Source organism: Entelurus aequoreus, linkage group LG01, assembly GCF_033978785.1.
Source record: "Entelurus aequoreus isolate RoL-2023_Sb linkage group LG01, RoL_Eaeq_v1.1, whole genome shotgun sequence".
NCBI lineage: Eukaryota > Metazoa > Chordata > Actinopteri > Syngnathiformes > Syngnathidae > Entelurus > Entelurus aequoreus.
Genome location: NC_084731.1, coordinates 28,253,536 through 28,273,930, shown reverse-complemented (window position 1 = coordinate 28,273,930; position 20,395 = coordinate 28,253,536). Strand labels below are relative to the sequence as shown.

General features: G+C 39.0%; 1 protein-coding gene across 2 annotated transcripts in view; it reads right to left on the bottom strand.

The window, feature by feature from the left end:
* The window catches only part of slc25a26 (solute carrier family 25 member 26), a 101,508-nt gene that overhangs the window by 33,746 nt on the left and 47,367 nt on the right, over positions 1–20,395 (bottom strand). For both annotated transcript variants that reach the window (XM_062061621.1, XM_062061537.1), the window contains exon 6: positions 8,619–8,663. In XM_062061621.1, the coding sequence (XP_061917605.1) occupies positions 8,619–8,663 (45 nt within the window). The remainder of the gene's footprint in view (positions 1–8,618; positions 8,664–20,395) is intronic.

Genomic DNA, 20,395 nt, shown 5'->3' with positions numbered 1-20,395 from the left:
GTAATAATTTCTTATTTCAAGTATGAAATAAAAAATCATGACTTCGACACAATTTTGTCTCATAATTAAAATGGATGACAGCCAAATGGACTTTGCGGTTTTATTTTCAATGAAACACTAGAAAATACGCACTTATATAGTAGTACAGTTGGCACAGTACAGTAAACGGACAGTTAATATTCAAACATTTAACATGTGACATTTCAAACTATTTTGAACAGAAATAGTTCATGCACATTCAGGTAAATTCTTCGAAATTCCAATTAAAACATTTTTGGCGGGGGGCCGGGCTGTATATATGCGCACTAATTGACTGAAAGAGCACGCACTTGGCGCGATGATGTCATGTTATCGATGGAAAAATGCATTTTTAGACAATATGATTTGCCTGAGTGGCTAGTAGACCCTGAGAGTAACAAGCGGTTAACCTTGTTGTCTTTTCATTAAGAAAAATAAACTAGTTTTTAGTGTAAGTTTGCTGGTTTCAAGAAATGTAATGCCGAGCGCATATCATTATGTCAAGATAATGGCACTACCATTTACTTAATTTAAGAATATTTTTCAACATATTGAGAAAAAAGGTCTCTTTTTTTTTTCTACCAAGAAAAGTGCACTTGTTTATTGTGAGAATATACTTATTTTAAGGTATTTTTGGGTTCATTGAGGTTGGCTAATTTTACTTGTTTTGGAAAGTCTTGACAAGCTAAATTTTCTTGTTCTATTGGCAGATAATTTTGCTTAGTTCAAATAAAATACCCCTAATTTTTGTATTGTTTTTTCTTGTTTTTGAACACTGACTTTTTGCAATGTATCAGTCTGTGATCACCATAAGTGCAGAAATTGGTGAAGTTTTCACCGCTAGGCTCCACCTACTACAAATAGGTAGGAACAGGTACTGACCGACCAATCGGGCACTCAGGGTGTCATCATCATCATCCTTTCTACCAAATAAGATCAAGATCTGAATTTGTGGAGCCGAGTTTTTACCGTTTCGTGTTTTGTGGTGAATCATTGTACCAATGTTTGGCGCCAAGCCACGCCCACATCTTATGGCGTAGGCAACATGTGTTCGCAATTTATCATCACTTCTTTGTGCGGTATCTGTAATTTCAAGTCGACACCTCATCGCAGGGCCAACACAGATGGACAACATTCACACTCACAAGGAAGACACCAACAACTTTGAGGATAGTGGACCTAATAAACGTTGTGATTCAACACAATGAAAACTGCAGCATTCTATACAGCGCTCATTATTGCTGTAATGGTAAAATGATTATTTCATAAAAGGGAATGTCATATCTAAATCAGTAACTTTTTATAGGTGTCAAAGAAATTATGCTACTGTTGTTGAAGTCACTTTCTGCAACTGAACAGTTGAACAATTCCGCAAAGTTCCCTATTGTTTACAGTGATGGCGGCCAGAAGTGAGAGGGATTCGGACCGAGAAAGCGACGATTTCCCCATTAATTTGAGCGAGGATGAAAGATTTGTGGATGAGGAAAGTGCAAGTGAAGGACCAGTGGGGAGTGGAAGCGATTCAGATAGGGAAGATGCTGTGAGAGGCGGGTGGGACCTGATATTCAGCTGGGAATGACTACAACAGTAAATAAACACAAGACATATATATACTCTATTAGCCACAACACAACCAGGCTTATATTTAATATGCCACAAATTAATCCCGCATAACAAACACCTAGGTGTTTGTTATGCTAGCTCCTAGCTACTAGCTCCCGTCCATATAACCCGCCAATACAATTCAAACACCTGCACAACACACACAATCACTCAGCCCAAAGGACCGTTCACCTAACCCAAGGTTCATAAAGCTTATATATTTAACCAAAGTTACGTACGTGACACGCACGTACGGGCAAACGATCAAATGTTTGGAAGCGCAGCTGCGTACTCACGGTACCACGTCTGCGTCTGTGTATCCAAATCAAAGTAATCCTGGTAAGAGTCTGTGTTGTCCCAGTTCTCTACAGGCGTCTGTGTATCGAAGTCAAAGTCCTCCTGGTAAGAGTCTCTGTTGTCCAAGTTCTTCGATCTTGACTGCATCTTTCGGGAATGTAAACAATGAAACACCGGCTGTGTTGTGTTGCTGACTTCCCTCGCAAAATACTCCGCTTCGCACCGACAACTTTCTTCTTTGCTTGCTTCTTTCTCCATAATGCAATGAAAAAATTGCAACAGATTCGCCAACACAGATGTCCAGAATCATGTGGAATTTTGCGATGAAAACTGACGACTTTAAGCTGGCCGCGGTGCTGGACTAAAATGTCCTGTCTAACTCGTGACGTCACATCCGCAGCGTCATCATACCAAGACGTTTTCAGCAGATATTTCGCGGGAAATTTAAAATTGCACTTTAGTAAACTAACCCGGCCGTATTGGCATGTGTTGCAATGTTAAGATTTCATCATTTATATATAAACTATCAGACTGCGTGGTTGGTAGTAGTGGGTTTCAGTAGGCCTTTAACAAAATCACCTGACACTTTTTTTTATTTTTTTTTTTTTGCATTACGCAATGTTAACCTCTGTGCAAAATGCGTGTGGACAGCTGGGCCACCTCGGGCACTGTGAGGTATGATTATGTGTCAGGGAGAGCAATCGAGCCATAGCATGGAGCGATTACAGCTATTTTCTTTGTCAGTCCTGCCCCCGCACCTTTACTTCTGAAAGGTTAATCTGTTGCATGTTATCTCCTCCTATTTCACACATGTGGCCATCACAAAGACCATGTGTTCCCCAAGCGTTTGAGCATGTGTAACAAGTACACACACAACAAACACAAAGAACTTTGACACCGTGTTAAAGTTAAGGATGCGTCATGTGTAGTCTATTAGCCGGCAGATTAAATAGGAAATTTTGTTTTTCCCACATCAAAAGGCCTCGAGCTGGAGGATTCCTCCTTCTCTCACTTGTGCTTGCTCTCCCTGCCTTCACTTGGCTGAATAAATATAAAAGGGTAAAGCTGGGAAAACAAACTCTTTGACCTTTGAACCTTCGTGTCAGGGTTAGACTCCACACCTGGACAACTTCCCACATGAGTTTGTGTGCAAATAAAATATGTGTTTGCATTTTTATTACTGTATTCAGAGATGTACAATCACAGTATTAGGACGTTGCCTACGGTCTGAAAATATTGCCTACGTTCTGACATCTGCTATTAAACTAATAGTAAAGTATAAATTTTAGTTTAAGGCTAAATATTAGGGGTGTGGGAAAAAATCGATTCGAATTCGAATCGCAATTCTCACGTTGTGCGATTCAGAATCAATTCTCATTTTTAAAAAATCGATTTTTATTTATTTATTTATTTTTATTTATTTATTTATTTTTTATTTTTTTTATTAATCAATCCAACAAAACAATACACAGCAATACCATAACAATGAAATCCAATTCCAAAACCTAACCCGACCCAGCAACACTCAGAACTGCAATAAACAGAGCAATTGAGAGGAGACACAAACACGACACAGAACAAACCAAAAGTAGTAAAACAAAAATGAATATTATCAACAACAGTATCAATATTAGTTACAATTTCAACATAGCAGTGATTAAAAATCCCTCATGGACATTATCATTAGACATTTAAAAAAAAAAAAAAAAAAAAAAGAACAATAGTGTCACAGTGGCTTACACTTGCATCGCATCTCATAAGCTTGACAACACACTGTGTCCCATATTTTCACAAAGATAAAATAAGTCATATTTTTGGTTCATTTAATAGTTAAAACAAATTTACATTATAGCAATCAGTTGATAAAACATTGTCCTTTACAATTATAAAAGCTTTTTACAAAAAACTTCTACTCTGCTTTCATGTCAGCAGACTGGGGTAGATCCTACTGAAATCATATGTATTGAATTAAATAGAGAATCGTTTTGAATCGGGAAAAAAATCGTTTTTGAATCGAGAATCGTGTTGAATTGAAAAAAAAAAAAAAAGATTTTGAATCGAATCGTGACCCCAAGAATCGATATTGAATCGAATCGTGGGACACCCAAAGATTCACAGCCCTACTAAATATATAGTGTTGTTGGGCAAACATTATGAATGGAACACATTCACGGGTAACGCAGTGTATCACAAATGTGAGTACCGTATTTTTCGGACCATAAGGCGCACCGGATTATAAGGCGCACTGCCGATGAATGGTCTATTTTTGATCTTTTTTCATATATAAAGGCACACCGGATTATAGGGCGCATTAAAGGAGTCATATTATTATTATTTTTTTCTAAATGGAAAACACTTCCTTGTGGTCTACATAACATGTAATGGTGGTTCTTTGGTCAAAATGTTGCATACATTATGTTTTACAGATCATCTTCAAGTCGCTTTCTGCCAGTCGCTTCCGGATGCGCTGTTTGGTGGGCGGTCTTATTTATGTGGCTCATCCTTCGGCAGCGTCTTCTCCCCGTCATCTTTGTTGTAGCGGTGTAGCGTGCAAGGACGGGAGTGGAAGAAGTGTCAAAAGATGGAGCTAACTGTTTTAATGACATTCAGACTTTACTTAAATCAATGACGGAGCAGCATCTCCTCATCCGGAAACAACAGCACCGGAAATGTGTCCCGTGAAAAACCGTCCGACCGGAACTCTCTAATAATTAAAATTCCTTGGGTGAATAATGTAAACTCACTACACCGGTATGTTTTAGCGCTTTCGTGGCGAGATTACTGACAGATATAAGTACGAACTTTACACTACTTTATATTACAAATGGCAACAGCGGAGGATGAATGCCACATAAGAAGATAGAGAAAAAGAAGAAGCTTATCGACTACGGGGTCAACACAGACTACAAAGGCTGACGCGCGCAATTTTTCAGGATTTATGCAGATCCCAAAAACAGATCAGCAGGTACCAGAAGGTAAGAAAAGTTGCTTTTGCATAATATTGTGAAACAAAATGCAAGATAATTTGTCTTACCTTATACACACCCCATAATAATACCCGTATGTTGAAGCACATCAAACGGTGCAGCCGACGCGTATCTCTTATGTTTGACTGCCATCGACTGGTCACACTTATCATTACACCATGTACCAAATAAAATTGCTTCGAGGTGGGTAAGCTCAACCAAACGTATTCCTTACATTAGGCGCACCAGGGAATAAGACGCACTGTCGAGTTTTGAGAAGAAAAAAAAGGATTTTAATTGCGCCTCATAGTCCGGAAAATACGGTATACCCTTTACTGTTTTAGCAATGGTGGAACATGACAGCAATAGCCCTCACACATCCCAAGGCTATGAATCTACTACTGGCATATACTGGAATAAAGATGGTTGCTGAGAAGTGAGGGCTGTACAGGACTCACTTTATCAGATATTGTAGGATCCAATACAAAAGTTGAAAAAAAAAAATATTGCTGAGTTTTGTTTGATCTTATTAGTTGTTAGGGATGGGAATCTTACAACAATTCATGATTTGATTCTGACTCTTAGGGTGACGATTAGGTTAAAAAACGATTGTCGATTCAACACGATTCTAGATTTAATTAGATTCTCACAATGTATTCGTACGAAAATGATAAAACCTTATCAAACAGGCTACAAGTTACAAAAGCTGTAGAAGTATTATTGTAGCAAAATAATTTGCAAACCTGTGTGTCAATCTGTGCGTGTCTAATCAATTTGCGTGCGTGTCTATTAATTTGTGTGCCTGTATATCAATCCGAGTGTGTGTATTCAGATCCGCGTACGTGTGTTTTAAATAGGCGTACGTGTGTTTTAAGTTGTCTGTCTGTGCACGTACATGGCAGAAGTGTCGTAAAAGTCAGGTGTAAAAAACAAAGCCAAAAGAGGGTTCCTGCTTCTCGCAGATCATAGATACGCTTGTGCAGATTGTATTATACACATTTGTTTCTGAATACACGCGCATGAGTTGCGTTGCGGTTTGCTGATGTAGTGTAAGGTTGGCATAGTAGTGTGAGTACACCCTAAGAATGCTTTTTAAAAAAATGTTTGGGCATTTCTTATTAAATTGCAAAAAATTGTATTTTGTTCTCATTTACTTACTGACATCTGGGTTACTTTTAGTCATAAATAGAACAAACAAAGTCTACTGGGGAGAAGAAAAGAAGAGAGAGAAAGAAGGGGGCAGGTGGGAAAAAAGAGAGGTGACACTGAAAGAAAAACGAGGAGAGAAAACGGGAAACGGAGGGAGAAGTGAGTCAAAGAGAAAGATGGGAGATTCCAGTAGTGTCCAGATGGCCTGGAAAGAGAAGGCCTTTGACGAAAAAGGACAAAGAGACACTTGTAGTTCCCAAAATCCAACTCAGAAACAAAGATAGACATATATACAAACATGCTAGTACACACGCATACACTCACAGATGTGCAGCGTATTGTGCATCGTAGCTGGGCCATCAGCCCCCCAACATTGATGGAATGTTTAACTGTCCGCCTTTCATGTCCTTTGAGACATGATGTCACTCCAACAAAAACACAGTCTTTTCAAAGAGAAATTACTTTTAATGTGTGCAGAGTCATGCAATGGAAGGTGAAGGGGGGCAAGAGGGATTAAGACATTGGTGAGAGAAACACATTAAGGGATATGATTTATTAATTTTTATAGAGCAAGAGAAAAGACATGATAAATTGCAAGTAGTAATAGTAAGTAGTTTAATGGCAGGTGAAATAATCCATAAAACTATATTTGCTCTGCTGTAAATATGCCAACTTTAAAGCCTACTGTTTTAATCACGAGGGATCTTTACTCTAAATGATAGGGATGTCCCAATCTGCATTTTTGCCCTTTGATTCTGATCCGATACTTTAACAATAGATTACAGAACTGAAAATGTTTTATTGCAAGTAACTAAAGTAAACACAGTAACACTTGTGTATAAAGCTTAACTTATCAAATGTAGAATTTGCTGGTCCTATTGTAAACCAGATGATGTATTAAATGTTTTGTATTTATTGCTTTGGCACTTATAACCTTCCTGTATCCAGAGACTTTCTCACTCACTTTGTATACAATGTTAAAAAAGACCACAAAAATTTATGTGATTTTGTGTTGATTAGAACATAAACAGATAAATATTGATTTTAATCACTTTAGTATCATTTATATGCTGATACTATACTAGGTATTAATAGTAACGACATCTGGATCGATCACCATTACTTCACATTGAAGCTTTTTTGGTTAGCTGTGTAGCATGCTTAGCCATTATTTTTACTCTAATCTTCCAGTGATAATGCTACTTGTTTATTGTTTATTGAATGGATCCCCATTAGCTGACACCAAGGCGACCGCTAGCTTACTGGGGTCCATATAGGAGCATACAAAATAAAAATACAAATACATACATTACCAAACCTAATACAAAGGAAAAATACAACATAAGATTGTTAAACCTAGTATTAAAAATTCATGTCATGTGGGCAGCTGCAATAGATGTCTCTTCAAAATAGATGTCTCTTCAAAGCTGTCTTGAATGACAATTTACTTTGTGAGACATTAATGTGAGATGGCAACAGATTCCAGAATGATATACATCTATACGTGACTGTATGTTTGAGGAGATTGGTCCTGGGAGCAGGAAGTGCCAAATAGCCATTGCTGGCACTCTTAGTGTCATGAATATGTGCGTTAGTTGATTTTAAAAACTGTTTGTAAAAGTAATCTGGTGATTGATCTAACATGATAGTTCTAAAGAACATATAAGGAGACTACAATGCATCTTTTGTTCAACAGCTAACCAGGACAGGCGTGAATGCATACATGAAATATTAGTGCGCAAAGAACATTTAAGTACCAGTCTAGCTGCTCCTCTGTTCTAAACAAGTTGCAGTTTGTTCAGGTCAGACTTAGTCATAGGACAGTAATGAAGATGACAGCAAACAAAGGACTGTATTACTTGACTCATTGTTGAAGATGTCAAGTAGGTTGAGTACTTCCTGACCATGGCTAAACCTCTTCCCATTTTCATTAAAATACCATCAATATGATTGAACCATGACAGTTGACTGTTTAATAGCACACCAAGCAGTTTTGCTTTTTTGAACCTGCTTAATAGGTATATCTGACATTGAAAGATGAAGCTGAGGGTCATCAACAAGCATATGCCTGGATCCAAAAATATTGCTTTTTGTTTTGTCTATATTCACAACAAGTTCACTCTCTTTTACCCAGCGTGACACACTCTCGAGGTCCTGATTTAAGTTATTTTCTAGGTCATTTAAAGTAGAGGCAGTACTGTACAGAGTTGTGTCATCTGCATACGTAACCTACTTGGAAGAAACGTAGCATGATTAGCATTATTAGATGATGACTATTAGTATCTTAGAAGCGGCTTCAGACTGTGAATAGACAACGCATTCGTTACAGCTTGCTATCAAATTTGGGTCTGTGATGTGACAACTCCTATTTTTGCCTGACAAGGAATAAGAAAATGTAATTGTGTCTCGCTGAGTTCGCATCCCTTTCGAAGGAATCTTTCACCTGAGTACAATCTTTAGCATGTAAACACTGGAACACGGCGGCGATAAAGATTGACAGGGCTCTGCAGATCATTGGGCGATGGGCAATCAGTTAAAAAAGGCAAATATCGGTTCCCGATCCGAGAATCAGAATGTGTTACATACCTTTAAATACTCCCAAAGTGGAAACTGCACCAGAGAGAACGGGATCTGAAAAACACAGAGTTGTATGTTGTTTGATGCAATTCCAAGACACTTAACATACTGTCCCACTCCATAAGTCATTTCAGCGCTTTTCTGTTGCTATTTTCTCTGTTCATATTAACACTACCGATTTCCTTCTCACTACTGATGATTAATGAATGAGATAACCTGTGGTCTGGCAGGCCCGACTGCATATAGAAGGAGTCAACTTGAAAGGAAAAAAAGCGGAGGCTAGACGGATGGCTGGAGTTGCCGCTGGAAGCAATTAATCACCACACACAGGACGTTTTTGATCAATGGTGATGCCAAAGTTAAGGGTAAACCCAGACGCCAACAAACAGCCACACACACGTACACAAAACGCACAAACGCTTGCACTGGAGGTGTGGGAAATGTACAAAGGAATAGAAAAAATCCAGAGAGAGAAAAAAGTTACACTGACTTGATGTTATTAGTGTTACATCATAGCCACAAGGATATCAGTCATCCATCTGTATGTCCTGTTCCAATCTGTTTAATCAGATAACTAATACACAGTTTTGTTTATGGGATAATTAAACTCTTGGACCAAAATGAGCTGAGCTCATATAAGCAGAAAGTCAAAGTGTATCTGCACTTTGTCAAAGTGTATCTAGCAGAAAAGACAAATTTCCAAGAGCTTTAGGCAAGCCATCTATGCTGAACAAAAATAAAAACACTTTTGTTTTGCTGCCATTTTTCCATTTCATTTTCATTTTACTATATACACAAAATACCTATTCTCTCAAAAATGTTTCACAAATCTGTCTAAATCTGTGTTAGTGAGCATTTCTTCTTATTGCAGAGGTGTGCCTTAAGATGCCCAAAATACCTAGACCTACCAAGACCTACTCAGTGGCCTAGTGGTTAGAGTGTCCGCCCTGAGATTGGTAGGTTGTGAGTTCAAACCCCGGCCGAGTCATACCAAAGACTATAAAAATGGGACCCATTGCCTCCCTGCTTGACACTCAGCATCAAGGGTTGGAATTGGGGGTTAAATCACCAAAAATTATTCCCGGGCGTGGCCACCGCTGCTGCTCACTGCTCCCCTCACCTCCCAGGGTGTGATCAAGGGTGACGGGTCAAATGCAGAGAATAATTTCACCACACCTAGTGTGTGTGTGACAATCATTGGTACTTTAACTTTTAACTTTAACAATACAAGGCCACTCTGAAATGTGCAGTTTTGCTTTATAGGGATCTGGGGGGGTGAGGAAAGCAGTATCTGGTGTGACCACCATTTGCCTCACGCAGTGCAACACATCTCCTTGGCATAGAGTTGATCAGGTTGTTGATTGTGGCCTATGGAATGTTGGTCCACTGTTCTTCAATGGCTGTGCGAAGTTGCTGGATATTGTGAGGAACTGGAACACGCTGTCGTATACGCCGATCCACAGCATCTCAAACATGCTCAAGTGGTGACATGTCCGGTGAGTATGCTGGCCATGCAAGAACTGGGATGTTTTCAGCTTCCAGGAATTGTGTACAGATAGTTGCAACATGGAGCCGTGCATTGTCATGCTGCAACATGAGGTGATAAGTGAAAACTGTGATTCATCCGTGAAGGGAACACCTCTCCGGCATGCCAGACGCCATCGAATGTGAGCATTTGTCCACTCAAGTCGGCTACGACGACGAACTGCAGTCAGGTCAAGACTCCGATGAGGACGATGAGCATGCAGATCAGATTCCCTGAGACGGTTTCTCACAGTTTGTGCAGAAATTCTTTAGTTATGCAAACCAATTGTTGCAGCAAGCGGGTGGCTGGTCTCACACGATCATGGAGGTGCACCTGGTGGGTGTAGAGGTCCTGGGCTGGTGTGGTTACACGTGGTCTGCGGTTGTGAGGCCGGTTTGAGGTACTGCCAAATTCTCTGAAACACCTTTGTAGACGGCTTATGGTAGAGAAATGAGCATTCAATTTACGGACATTCTTGCAGTCGGCAGGCCAACAAAAAACTTGCGATAACTGTGGCATTGTGCCGTGTGATAAAACTGATTTCAGAGTGGCCTTTTAATGTGGGCAGCCTAAGGCACACCTGTGCAATAATCATGTTGTTTAATCAGCATCTTGATATGTCACACCTGTGAGGTAGGACAGATTATATTGGTAAAGAAGTGCTCACTAACAGATTTAGACAGATTTGTGAAAAATATTTGAGAGGTATTTTGTGTCTACAGTAAAAGTTTTATATCTTTGAGTTAAACTCATGAAAAATTGGAGCAAAAACCAAAGTGTTGTGTTTATATTTTTGTTCGGTGTATAACTAATTGAAGCTCTTTTTGTAGTTGAGAAGGATTCTAGTTGAATTGGGATAGGCACAGGCATACATTTCAGTACCATGCTTGTGATTAAAAGTCGGTCTAAAGTAAGTTCAGGAACAGGTTATTAACATCCATCCATCCATCCATTTATTACCGCTTATTCCCTTCGGGGTCGCGGGGGGCGCTGGAGCCTATCTCAGCTACAATCGGGCGGAAGGCGGGGTACACCCTGGACAAGTCGCCACCTCATCGCAGGGCCAACACAGATAGACAGACAACATTCACACTCACATTCACACACTAGGGCCAATTTAGTGTTGCCAATCAACCTATCCCCAGGTGCATGTCTTTGGAGGTGGGAGGAAGCCGGAGTACCCGGAGGGAACCCATGCAGTCACGGGGAGGACATGCAAACTCCACACAGAAAGATCCCGAGGCCGGGATTGAACTCACGACTACTCAGGACCTTCGTATTGTGAGGCAGACGCACTAACCCCTCTCTTACCGTGCTGCCCTGCCTACCTAGTGTTGTGACGAGGTTATTAACAGTTATAACAAAATCGTGAAAATAAGAAAGTGCATGTGTCCATTTGAGTAATGAAGACTTGCACAATTTTTAGGAGTTTTCTGTGGAACGCTTAGCTGGCACAAAAAACTACAATAAACACGCCAATTCTTTCTTTCTCCTTTCGAGGCAGACAAAAGAAAAATGCTCTCAGTCCTCAGAGATGATCTGAAATGGTATTGCATGTAGGTCTGCTGGTGTCCTGCCAACACAATATGAAGTGTTATACAATGAGGAATGAGACTTTCCCTGTTTTCCAGCTGTGAGCAGATGAGAATGAACTTTTAAACGAACTAAACGTGCACCTGTATTTTATTACAACCCCAAAGAGTTCTGCAATGTTCCAACCAAAGAAGAAAGACACACTAGGAAAATGAAGGGGCTGTTGCAACAATACACAAAAAACCCAAATGGAAAATAATATATTGGGCGTATCAGGGTTAAAGTTCATCAAAAGTGAAAGTAAGTCAACATTTCCACATCGATGTTCTAATTGTATGTGGCTTCAATTTTAGAAAACTGGTGAAAAAAGTAGACTTTATTGCCAGACTTAACATACCAAAAACGGTGCTCAGTTCCAACATTGTATTCAAGCTAGCACACACCGTTTTTCGTCACACTTCCTCATTATCTACTAATCACACTTTCAGCGAAGGCCCAGTTGCAAACACCAGAATTCTGAACATCAGCAGTTCAGCACGGTTATGTCATTAAACTGACTTTTTTTTGCTCAATTAATACACGACTCTTGCATGTAGAATTAACAAACTAATACTGACAGAGATCTAACATCACCAGAATGATGTCCATCCATCCATTTTCTACCGCTTGTCCCTTTTGGGGTCGCGGGGGGTGCTCGAGCCTATCTCAGCTGCATTCGGGCGGAAGGCGGGGTACATCCTGGACAAGTCGCCACCTCATCGCAGGGACAACACAGATAGACAAACAACATTCACACTCACATTCACACACTAGGGCCAATTTAGTGTTGCCAAGATGTATCAATGAGAAATGTATGCTTGAATTATGTGGAATGTATGCTCCTAAAAGGGACCTACTGTATTATGAATTTTGTCTTTTCTGACTTATAAATGTTGTTACATTGCTGTACACTCCTATTAAACTGTGTCAAATCATAATGTTCATGCATTTTGGCGTGAGCTTCCATGCAGTTTTGGCTGCCTCCGTACGCAGGGTTTTGCAGTCTGGCTACTACATGACGTCATCACGAGGTGGGCATTATTATTTGGATATTAAAGTTAAAGCTAAAGTCCCAACGATAGTCACACACACACTAGGTGTAGTGAAATGTTCCTTTTCATTTGACCCACCCCCATGATCACCCCCTGAGAGGTAAGGGGAGCAGTGAGCAGCAGCGGTGGCCGCGCTCGGGAAACCTTCCAGTTTCAGGGCGGACACTCTAACCACAAGGCCACTGAGCACTCTATGAATCGACTGGAGGCTGTGCAGGTGTACCTAATGTTGTGACGAGGTGAATTTATATTGCAAAAAGCCGCTGCCTGACCAGGGCTCAGAAAATCTGTAGAGACTCCTCCCACCCCCACTAAGGACTGTTTTCACTGCTGGACTCTAGAAAGAGGTTCCGCAGCCTCCGTAGCAGAACCTCCAGGTTTTGTAACAGCTTCTTCCCTCAGGCCATAAGACTTTTGAACGCATCATAATAATCCCCTCAATTCCTTCCCCAAAAACGGACTAACTTGCTGGAATATAAAGACAATATAACATACATCCATAAACATGGATGCATATGCAAAAGTGCAATATATTTATCTGTACAGTAATCTGTTTATTTATATCTGCACCTTATTGCTCTTTTATCCCGCACTACAAAGAGCTAATGCAACAAAATGTTGTTCTTATCTGTACTGTAAATTTCAAATTTGAATGACAACAAAAGGAAGTCTAAGTTAAGTCTAAATCTATATAATGTTTATTTTCGACCTTGTATACAAAAAAACAAAACAGCGGTGGTGACTTCAAGATATATATTATAAAGTGTACAGTGTACAAGACAAGTTATGATACTTTTGGAGAGGGTGTGGCATGGTTTCATCATTAAAAGTCACCTTTAAAGTACTATAAAATATGTTTTGCAGACATTTTACTTAATTATACATTTGTTATTGAAGTCCAAATTACTATTCTGCTCAACTTACATGTCGGCTCCAGCGCCCACCGCGACCCCGAAGGGAATAAGCGGTAGAAAATGGATGGATGGATGAAAAAGGCAGTGTTTTTAGAAAAAACTATTGTTTTTCTTTCTTAAGTACCATTTCAGGAACTGTTTAACCACCGGCACCTTTTTAAAAGTACCGTTTTGGCACCAATATCGAATACATAAACAATACCCAACACTGGTCACGTTTCTTGGCTGCTGTTCATTGATCACCATCATCCAAAAATGTATCATAACTTCTCCTCTGTTATTTGCTATGGGTGCGTTCATACTTTTCATGTTTGGTTTAGTTAAAACACACTCTGGTGTGTTTGCGCTACTAGTGTGGTATGTTTCATGTGAACGCAATCAATGTAACCTTAGTCAACAACACACAAACAACAACACAAACATAACATTTGGTAGTTTTTGTTGATATGTTCCTACTATGTTGTACATTCAAAATGAATAGAATTATTGTGGTGTTATAGAGACAATCGGATTTTGAAAATGAAAATAAAACCTAGTGGGATGAAGACAAATAACCTTGAAAGACATGGTGGACATCGTGGATTGGCTCCAAACTTTACGTATTTGCTTGGCAAAGACTACAATAAAAACTGGTAATCTCTAAAAGTAGAGCAATTACACAGAGCTGCGTATCTTCTGGCAAAAATCCTGTTCAAATAAGTCTCAGTATCTTGGCTATATAGTCAGAACTTTGTTCCAGAAGCTCAGCGGCCTCTGCTCCCAAAGCCCAAACACATCTGTGTCATCCAGCTGGCCTGCAGGGAGACAATTCCACGGTTGGGAAACAGACGAGCAGTTCTCCCAAAGAACCTGACATCCTGCATGGGGGCATTTTACATTTTTGCATGCACTTGATCATATTTCATTGAATGCATGGGAACTCTATAGGCCTGATTTATTAAAAGTTTGCGTGTACTAAAACATGTGCAAAACTAATAGCACACACAAAGCTGATCTACTTAACGTGTGCAGGGCGGATTGCGTCTGTTAAATGAGCAGAGTAAGGCATGCAACCCATTTTGCGTCTGTCTTGCAAAATATATGCTGATTATCAAAAAAAAAAAAAAAATACTGGGAGACGAAAATGCAAGTATAATGATTTAGCACGCGCAATGAGATAAGATTTAGCAACACTCATCACCGTTTTGTGAGCACTATTTTTGGCGCGCTCTACCTTCCACATTTTCCATCCAATTCAAACCGTTCCAACTTCAAACTCTTCAGCCTATTTGGGAATCGCGGGCTTTCCCTTGACAAATTCCAAAAACTCCCAGATTTCCCGCCTTTTCCGGGACATTTTTCCCTTTTAAAATGAATTGGCCATTTTTCAAACTTTCACAATTTCCACATTTTTCAACCTATTCATACCATTCCACCATCAACACATTCCACCATCCTGGAAATTCAAACTACTCTTTCTCCAAGTTAAAAAAAACCCCTAGGATTTTCTAGAATTCCTGGTTTTCCAAAGCCCTATTTCCACCCCTTTTTCCAGCAACTACTTCTTCCACATTTTTTCAACACATTTCAACCGTTGCACCGTCAAAACATTCCTCTTAATTAGGACAAAAAACAAAGTTGTTTTTTTAACTAGAAAAATTCCCAGTTTTCCAGAAATTCCATGAATTCCGTAATACCATTTCTCAATTCAACATGATACTACTTCAACATTTCTCGACCGATTTTGAAAAAATTCAACACAAACAGTTTCAACTCATGTTTTTTTTTTACCATTTTCAAAAAAATTCACGCTTTTCGCGAAATTCTCAAATGTTTTGGAAATCCCCATTGAAATCAATGGAACATTCTGCAAAGTTCCACAATTCCCACATTGTTCAACCTATTCAAGCCATTCCAACATCAACACATTCCACTCACCCTGGACATTGAAACTAACACTTTCCCAAGTTCCAAACCAAATTCCGGTTTTCCTGGAAATTCAAACTCTTCAACATTCAAACCACTCCAACATTCAAACTATTCTTACATTCATTCTACATTCTGGCGGCATTTCAGTTCAACTTCAGCATTGGAGCATTCACACGCAATTGTCTCATCTAGTTTTTTAAGTTGTTTGTTTTTTCTTAAGGATTTACAGAAATTCAGATTACTATATTTCCTACATGAATATACGTCTGTCATTGTTCTTTTTTTTTTTTGCATTTTAATTATTCCAGACGCATGAATGCACTGGTGATGCAATCCACTGCTTCGCGCACAAGTGAAGTTTCAGTGTGCATGACAAGAGCGTGACAACATGAATGTACAGAAAATTATCTTCTACTCTGTAAAATCCCGGTACGCACGCAAAATGCTCATTTAAATAAGGTGGTCTGCACCACTTTTCAATTGCACACACAGTGTTAATAGATCACACGCAACACGCCCATTCATAGTACATACAATTTTTTTTTTTTGCACACGTTGTCTAGCATGTGGTATTTGGATCTTAGTAAATCAGGCCCTATGTGTGCGAGACGTAATCGTATACATGTTTGCCAGCTGACACATTTTTGCAGTTGATCAGACGTGAAGGGGCCATTTGCTATGATTGTCAGCTTCTATATCATATTCATATACAGATGTGTGCTCTGTCACTCTACAGACACAGCTTCAGTCTGTAAAAGTGTGTTTGCCAACTGTATTAGCACAGACTGTATTAGTATTCATAGATGCTTCGGCCTGTCACAGGTCCTTAGGCACTCTGTGGAGGGCAGGAAAAACACATGTCAAAATATATTCCTCATGAGCCTGATTGCAGGACGAGCCAGTTGGCTGCAATATGACAAACAACTTTTAATAGGGCAAAGCACAGCTTGTGCATACTGATACCGTATTTTTCAGACCATAGGGCGCACCGCCGATGAGCGGGTCTATTCAGGTCTAGTTTCATACAAAAAGCGCACCAGATTATAAGGTGCATTCGAGGGGTCATAGTATGATTTTTTTTTCCTAAAATTACATCACTTCCTTGTGGTCTACATAACATGTAATTGTGGTTCTTTGGTCAAAATGTTGCATAGATTATGTTTGACAGACCATCTTCAAGTCGCTTTCTAAACGTCTCTTCACGCCATTTGCGTCCTCGAACCTCCATTTGAACATCTCTGTGTGTGGAGCTAGCATGATCTCCCTGTGCGAGTGTGGTTTTCTTTAGGTACTCCGGCTTCCTTCCACATTCCGAAAATATGCATTTTAGGTTTATTGGAGACTGTAAATTGTCAATGGGTATGAATGTGAGTGTGAATGATTGATATGTGCCCTGCGATTTGCCCCGCAAATTTTGGTTAGCCTGTCAATGACCTGGTTATAGTACATTAGCATTAAACTAGCGGCAACCTTAGTGCTGAATAATTGTATTGCTTTACTTAAGTTTTTTCCAATCAGCATTATTAATTTGTTGTGATTCCTACACATACGTGCACTTCATCTGTATATTGATGTACTTTCCTTTGTGTGATTAGTTTTACAGTGGCTTAATTGTGGAGAGTATCAATAAACCACTTCAAGTTCTTTTTTTCCATCACTAATTCAAAGAACGGTTTACATACAGTCGTGGTCAAAAATTAAACCAGAAGCTTGTCAGAAGCTTGTGGATGGCTATCAAAAGTGCCTTATTGCAGTGAAACTTGCCAAGGGACATGTAACCAAATATTAACATTGCTGTATGTATACTTTTGACCCAGCATATTTGGTCACATTTTCAGTAGACCCATAATAAATTCATAAAACAACCAAACTTCATGAATATTTTTTGTGACCAACAAGTAGGATCTCCAATCACTCTATCACAAAAAAATAAGCGTTGTAGAAATTATTGGAAACTCAAGACAGCCATGACATTATGTTCTTTACAAGTGTATGTAAACTTTTGACCACGACTGTATTTGGCAAACTAAATTCCAACGTTCATGGAGGGCAGAATATAGTGGAGCCTGTTCTACATTTCACAATAAGCCACAACAATTGAAAGATAGAGCAAAACGATATAAGAAAAAATATATGTTAATACTAATGAAACAATATATATATATATATATATATATATATATATATATATATATATATATATATATATATATATATATATTCATGTTTTCCTTTGAAAGAAAATATGCATCATCTGCGAATAAACTAATCATGACGTCAAATAAATGATGACGTCATATTGGCCGCGCCCCTTCACACTCCTAGCTACGCCCCCACCGCCACATGTATATTGGCTATATGGGGGAAACCCTGGGGTTTGACTTTGTGGGTTATTTTGACTATGTCTTGCGTTTCATTACGAAATGTGGAAGGCATTACATATTGTATAATTGATGTGGAGGTACTACAGCCTACGCATTACAGTCATTCAGTGACTTGGCTACTCGCATGTGTGTTTGCATGTGTTTGAGTCGGTTTCCATCAGAATTCACCACTCTGATTGTAGCTTACAATAAGTCTGGTGTGGCACTGCACTGCATCACAGTGAAGGTCTTTTCTAGTGTTTTGCCCCTCTTAGACAACTAACAATTTGACTTCATTGGGTATTAAACAGCAGATCAAATTAATTGACATAAATCATTTATTAATTGTAATATTGTGTCTCTGACAGTGTCAATTCGAATCAAGTCTTTTTATTGCAGTAGAGGTTGGTGACTTATCTCTCTCAGTTGCTTCTGTATGTCTAAATAAAGATGTGGTCAATACAGGTATGTGTAATGTATGTAGTTCCTTTATATTAAACTGACAATCACGAGTGGCATCGTGCCTTTTGTCAAGGGAAGCTTTTTTTTTTGCTTACTTGGAGTTATGGATAGGTTCCTTTCACATTCACACCAAAACGGTACAAATTCCCGGTAACTGGGAATCGATATCGGTACTCAACTCTACCAATTGTTGGTACTTCTATGTGTGTTAATGAATATACATTTTTTAATATTACAATTTTGTATCAGTAAAATTATATTTGTGCTGTCCAGTTTCTATATTTTATTTTCTTATAATTCTGAGTCTGACTTGTATTATATAGCAGACTCCGCATATAGTTGCATTTCCAAGATATTAGATGCCAGTAATGTATAGAACAGCTAGAAAGTAGTCTTTGCCATGAAGGTCAATGTGCCAGTCTAGTCTTATTTTGTGCCCTACAAAGTCATTATACTGTAAGTATTGTACTTATTACACATTTGCTGTTTGATCATAAGGTGCATCTTAGTTGTACTTTTCATTACCAAATTTGGAGGTGTTGAAATCGTAATGTAAAATCGCTAATGCTAATCAGTAGCATGTATATTGCAAATCCAACGTAAATTAGCATCAAACCAGCGCATTTTTGAAAAGTGGAGCCTTACTTTACATTTTAGCATTTTCTATCAGTTGCTTTGATGGCATTGAAATTAGCAACATTACAGAGAGGCAGTTTGGTTGAGTCCACTCTGAATGCTAGTCTGCAAACGGACATCACAAGCAACAAAGGTATCAGAATATGGCACCGTTTGGTTTTACTTGACTCGATACCCGGTACTATTGATGGACTAGCCCTAATTCAGTACCCATCCCTACTTGGGGTAAAGTTGGGGTAATAAATTCGGCCTTATTGCCTCATTTGTCACCAGACATTATAGTAGGAAGCCACATTAGGAGCATCTGAGACAAAGGGTAAGAATTAGTTTAGCTGTATGGCTTGAGTACGGCTGGAACCCCAGTTGACCAGGTAGGGTAAAAAGGGTATAGTATCTGGATTTGCTATTAGAAACGCATCAATAAGCGAGTGAAACTGCAGCCACCCGTGCAGGTATTGTGCACTGGAAAAAGGGGCTATAGTCAAACCTTGGAAACAGATCACGTACAAGTATGTGCTGAGTCTGTTCCACACTTGCCACCAGATGTGGAGCAAATGATTCATGAGTTGGAGAATGTTGCTGGATCCCGTGTAAGCACTTGATACCCACTGACCACTGCGAAACCATCTGTGAAAATGTCCTAAAGCCCATGGATTTGGAAGCCACAACATGAATCATATGGAATTAGGAACCTGAAATTAAATGTATGAAATTAACTTTTTGATAGAGGATTAAGATGACAGTTATTCAGTTACAGCAGATTGATTGTGATAAGTAGTTTTCCAATTGCGTCACACATGTTCCAAATTAAAGATCATACTTTGTCCAATCCAGGGATTCACCTGCTTTTTAAATTTGTGATTACCCCCACAGCAAAATGTACTTTTTAAACAAAACTACAACAATTAAAAACAGCATCAATGTATGATTAATAACTTTAGACCCAATGTATATAAACAATATTGGAAGTGACACAAACAAGACAAACTGAGTTAGGCATAAATATTTTCTAAGAAAAACAAACCCAGCTGGAATTCAGATGGGTAAGCTATCAGTGGTCATTGTTGTCAAAAAGCCAAATGACAAAGTCATCTGAATATCACGCCACATGCTAGTATACACACACCTCAGTCTAAATCCACATTTATTATCTGTTAATACAACACGATTGTAAAATGGATTCACTTGCAAAGTACTGTAATACAAGCGTGTGTACACAACGACACACATTTGGAAACACACACAAGCATTGTGGCACACCCACATTCCACTAACAAAGTGTCACAAAAGTGCAATAATAGACTAAATGATGAACAGATTTCTAATGTGATTAACGCTGATCAAGTCACATCAC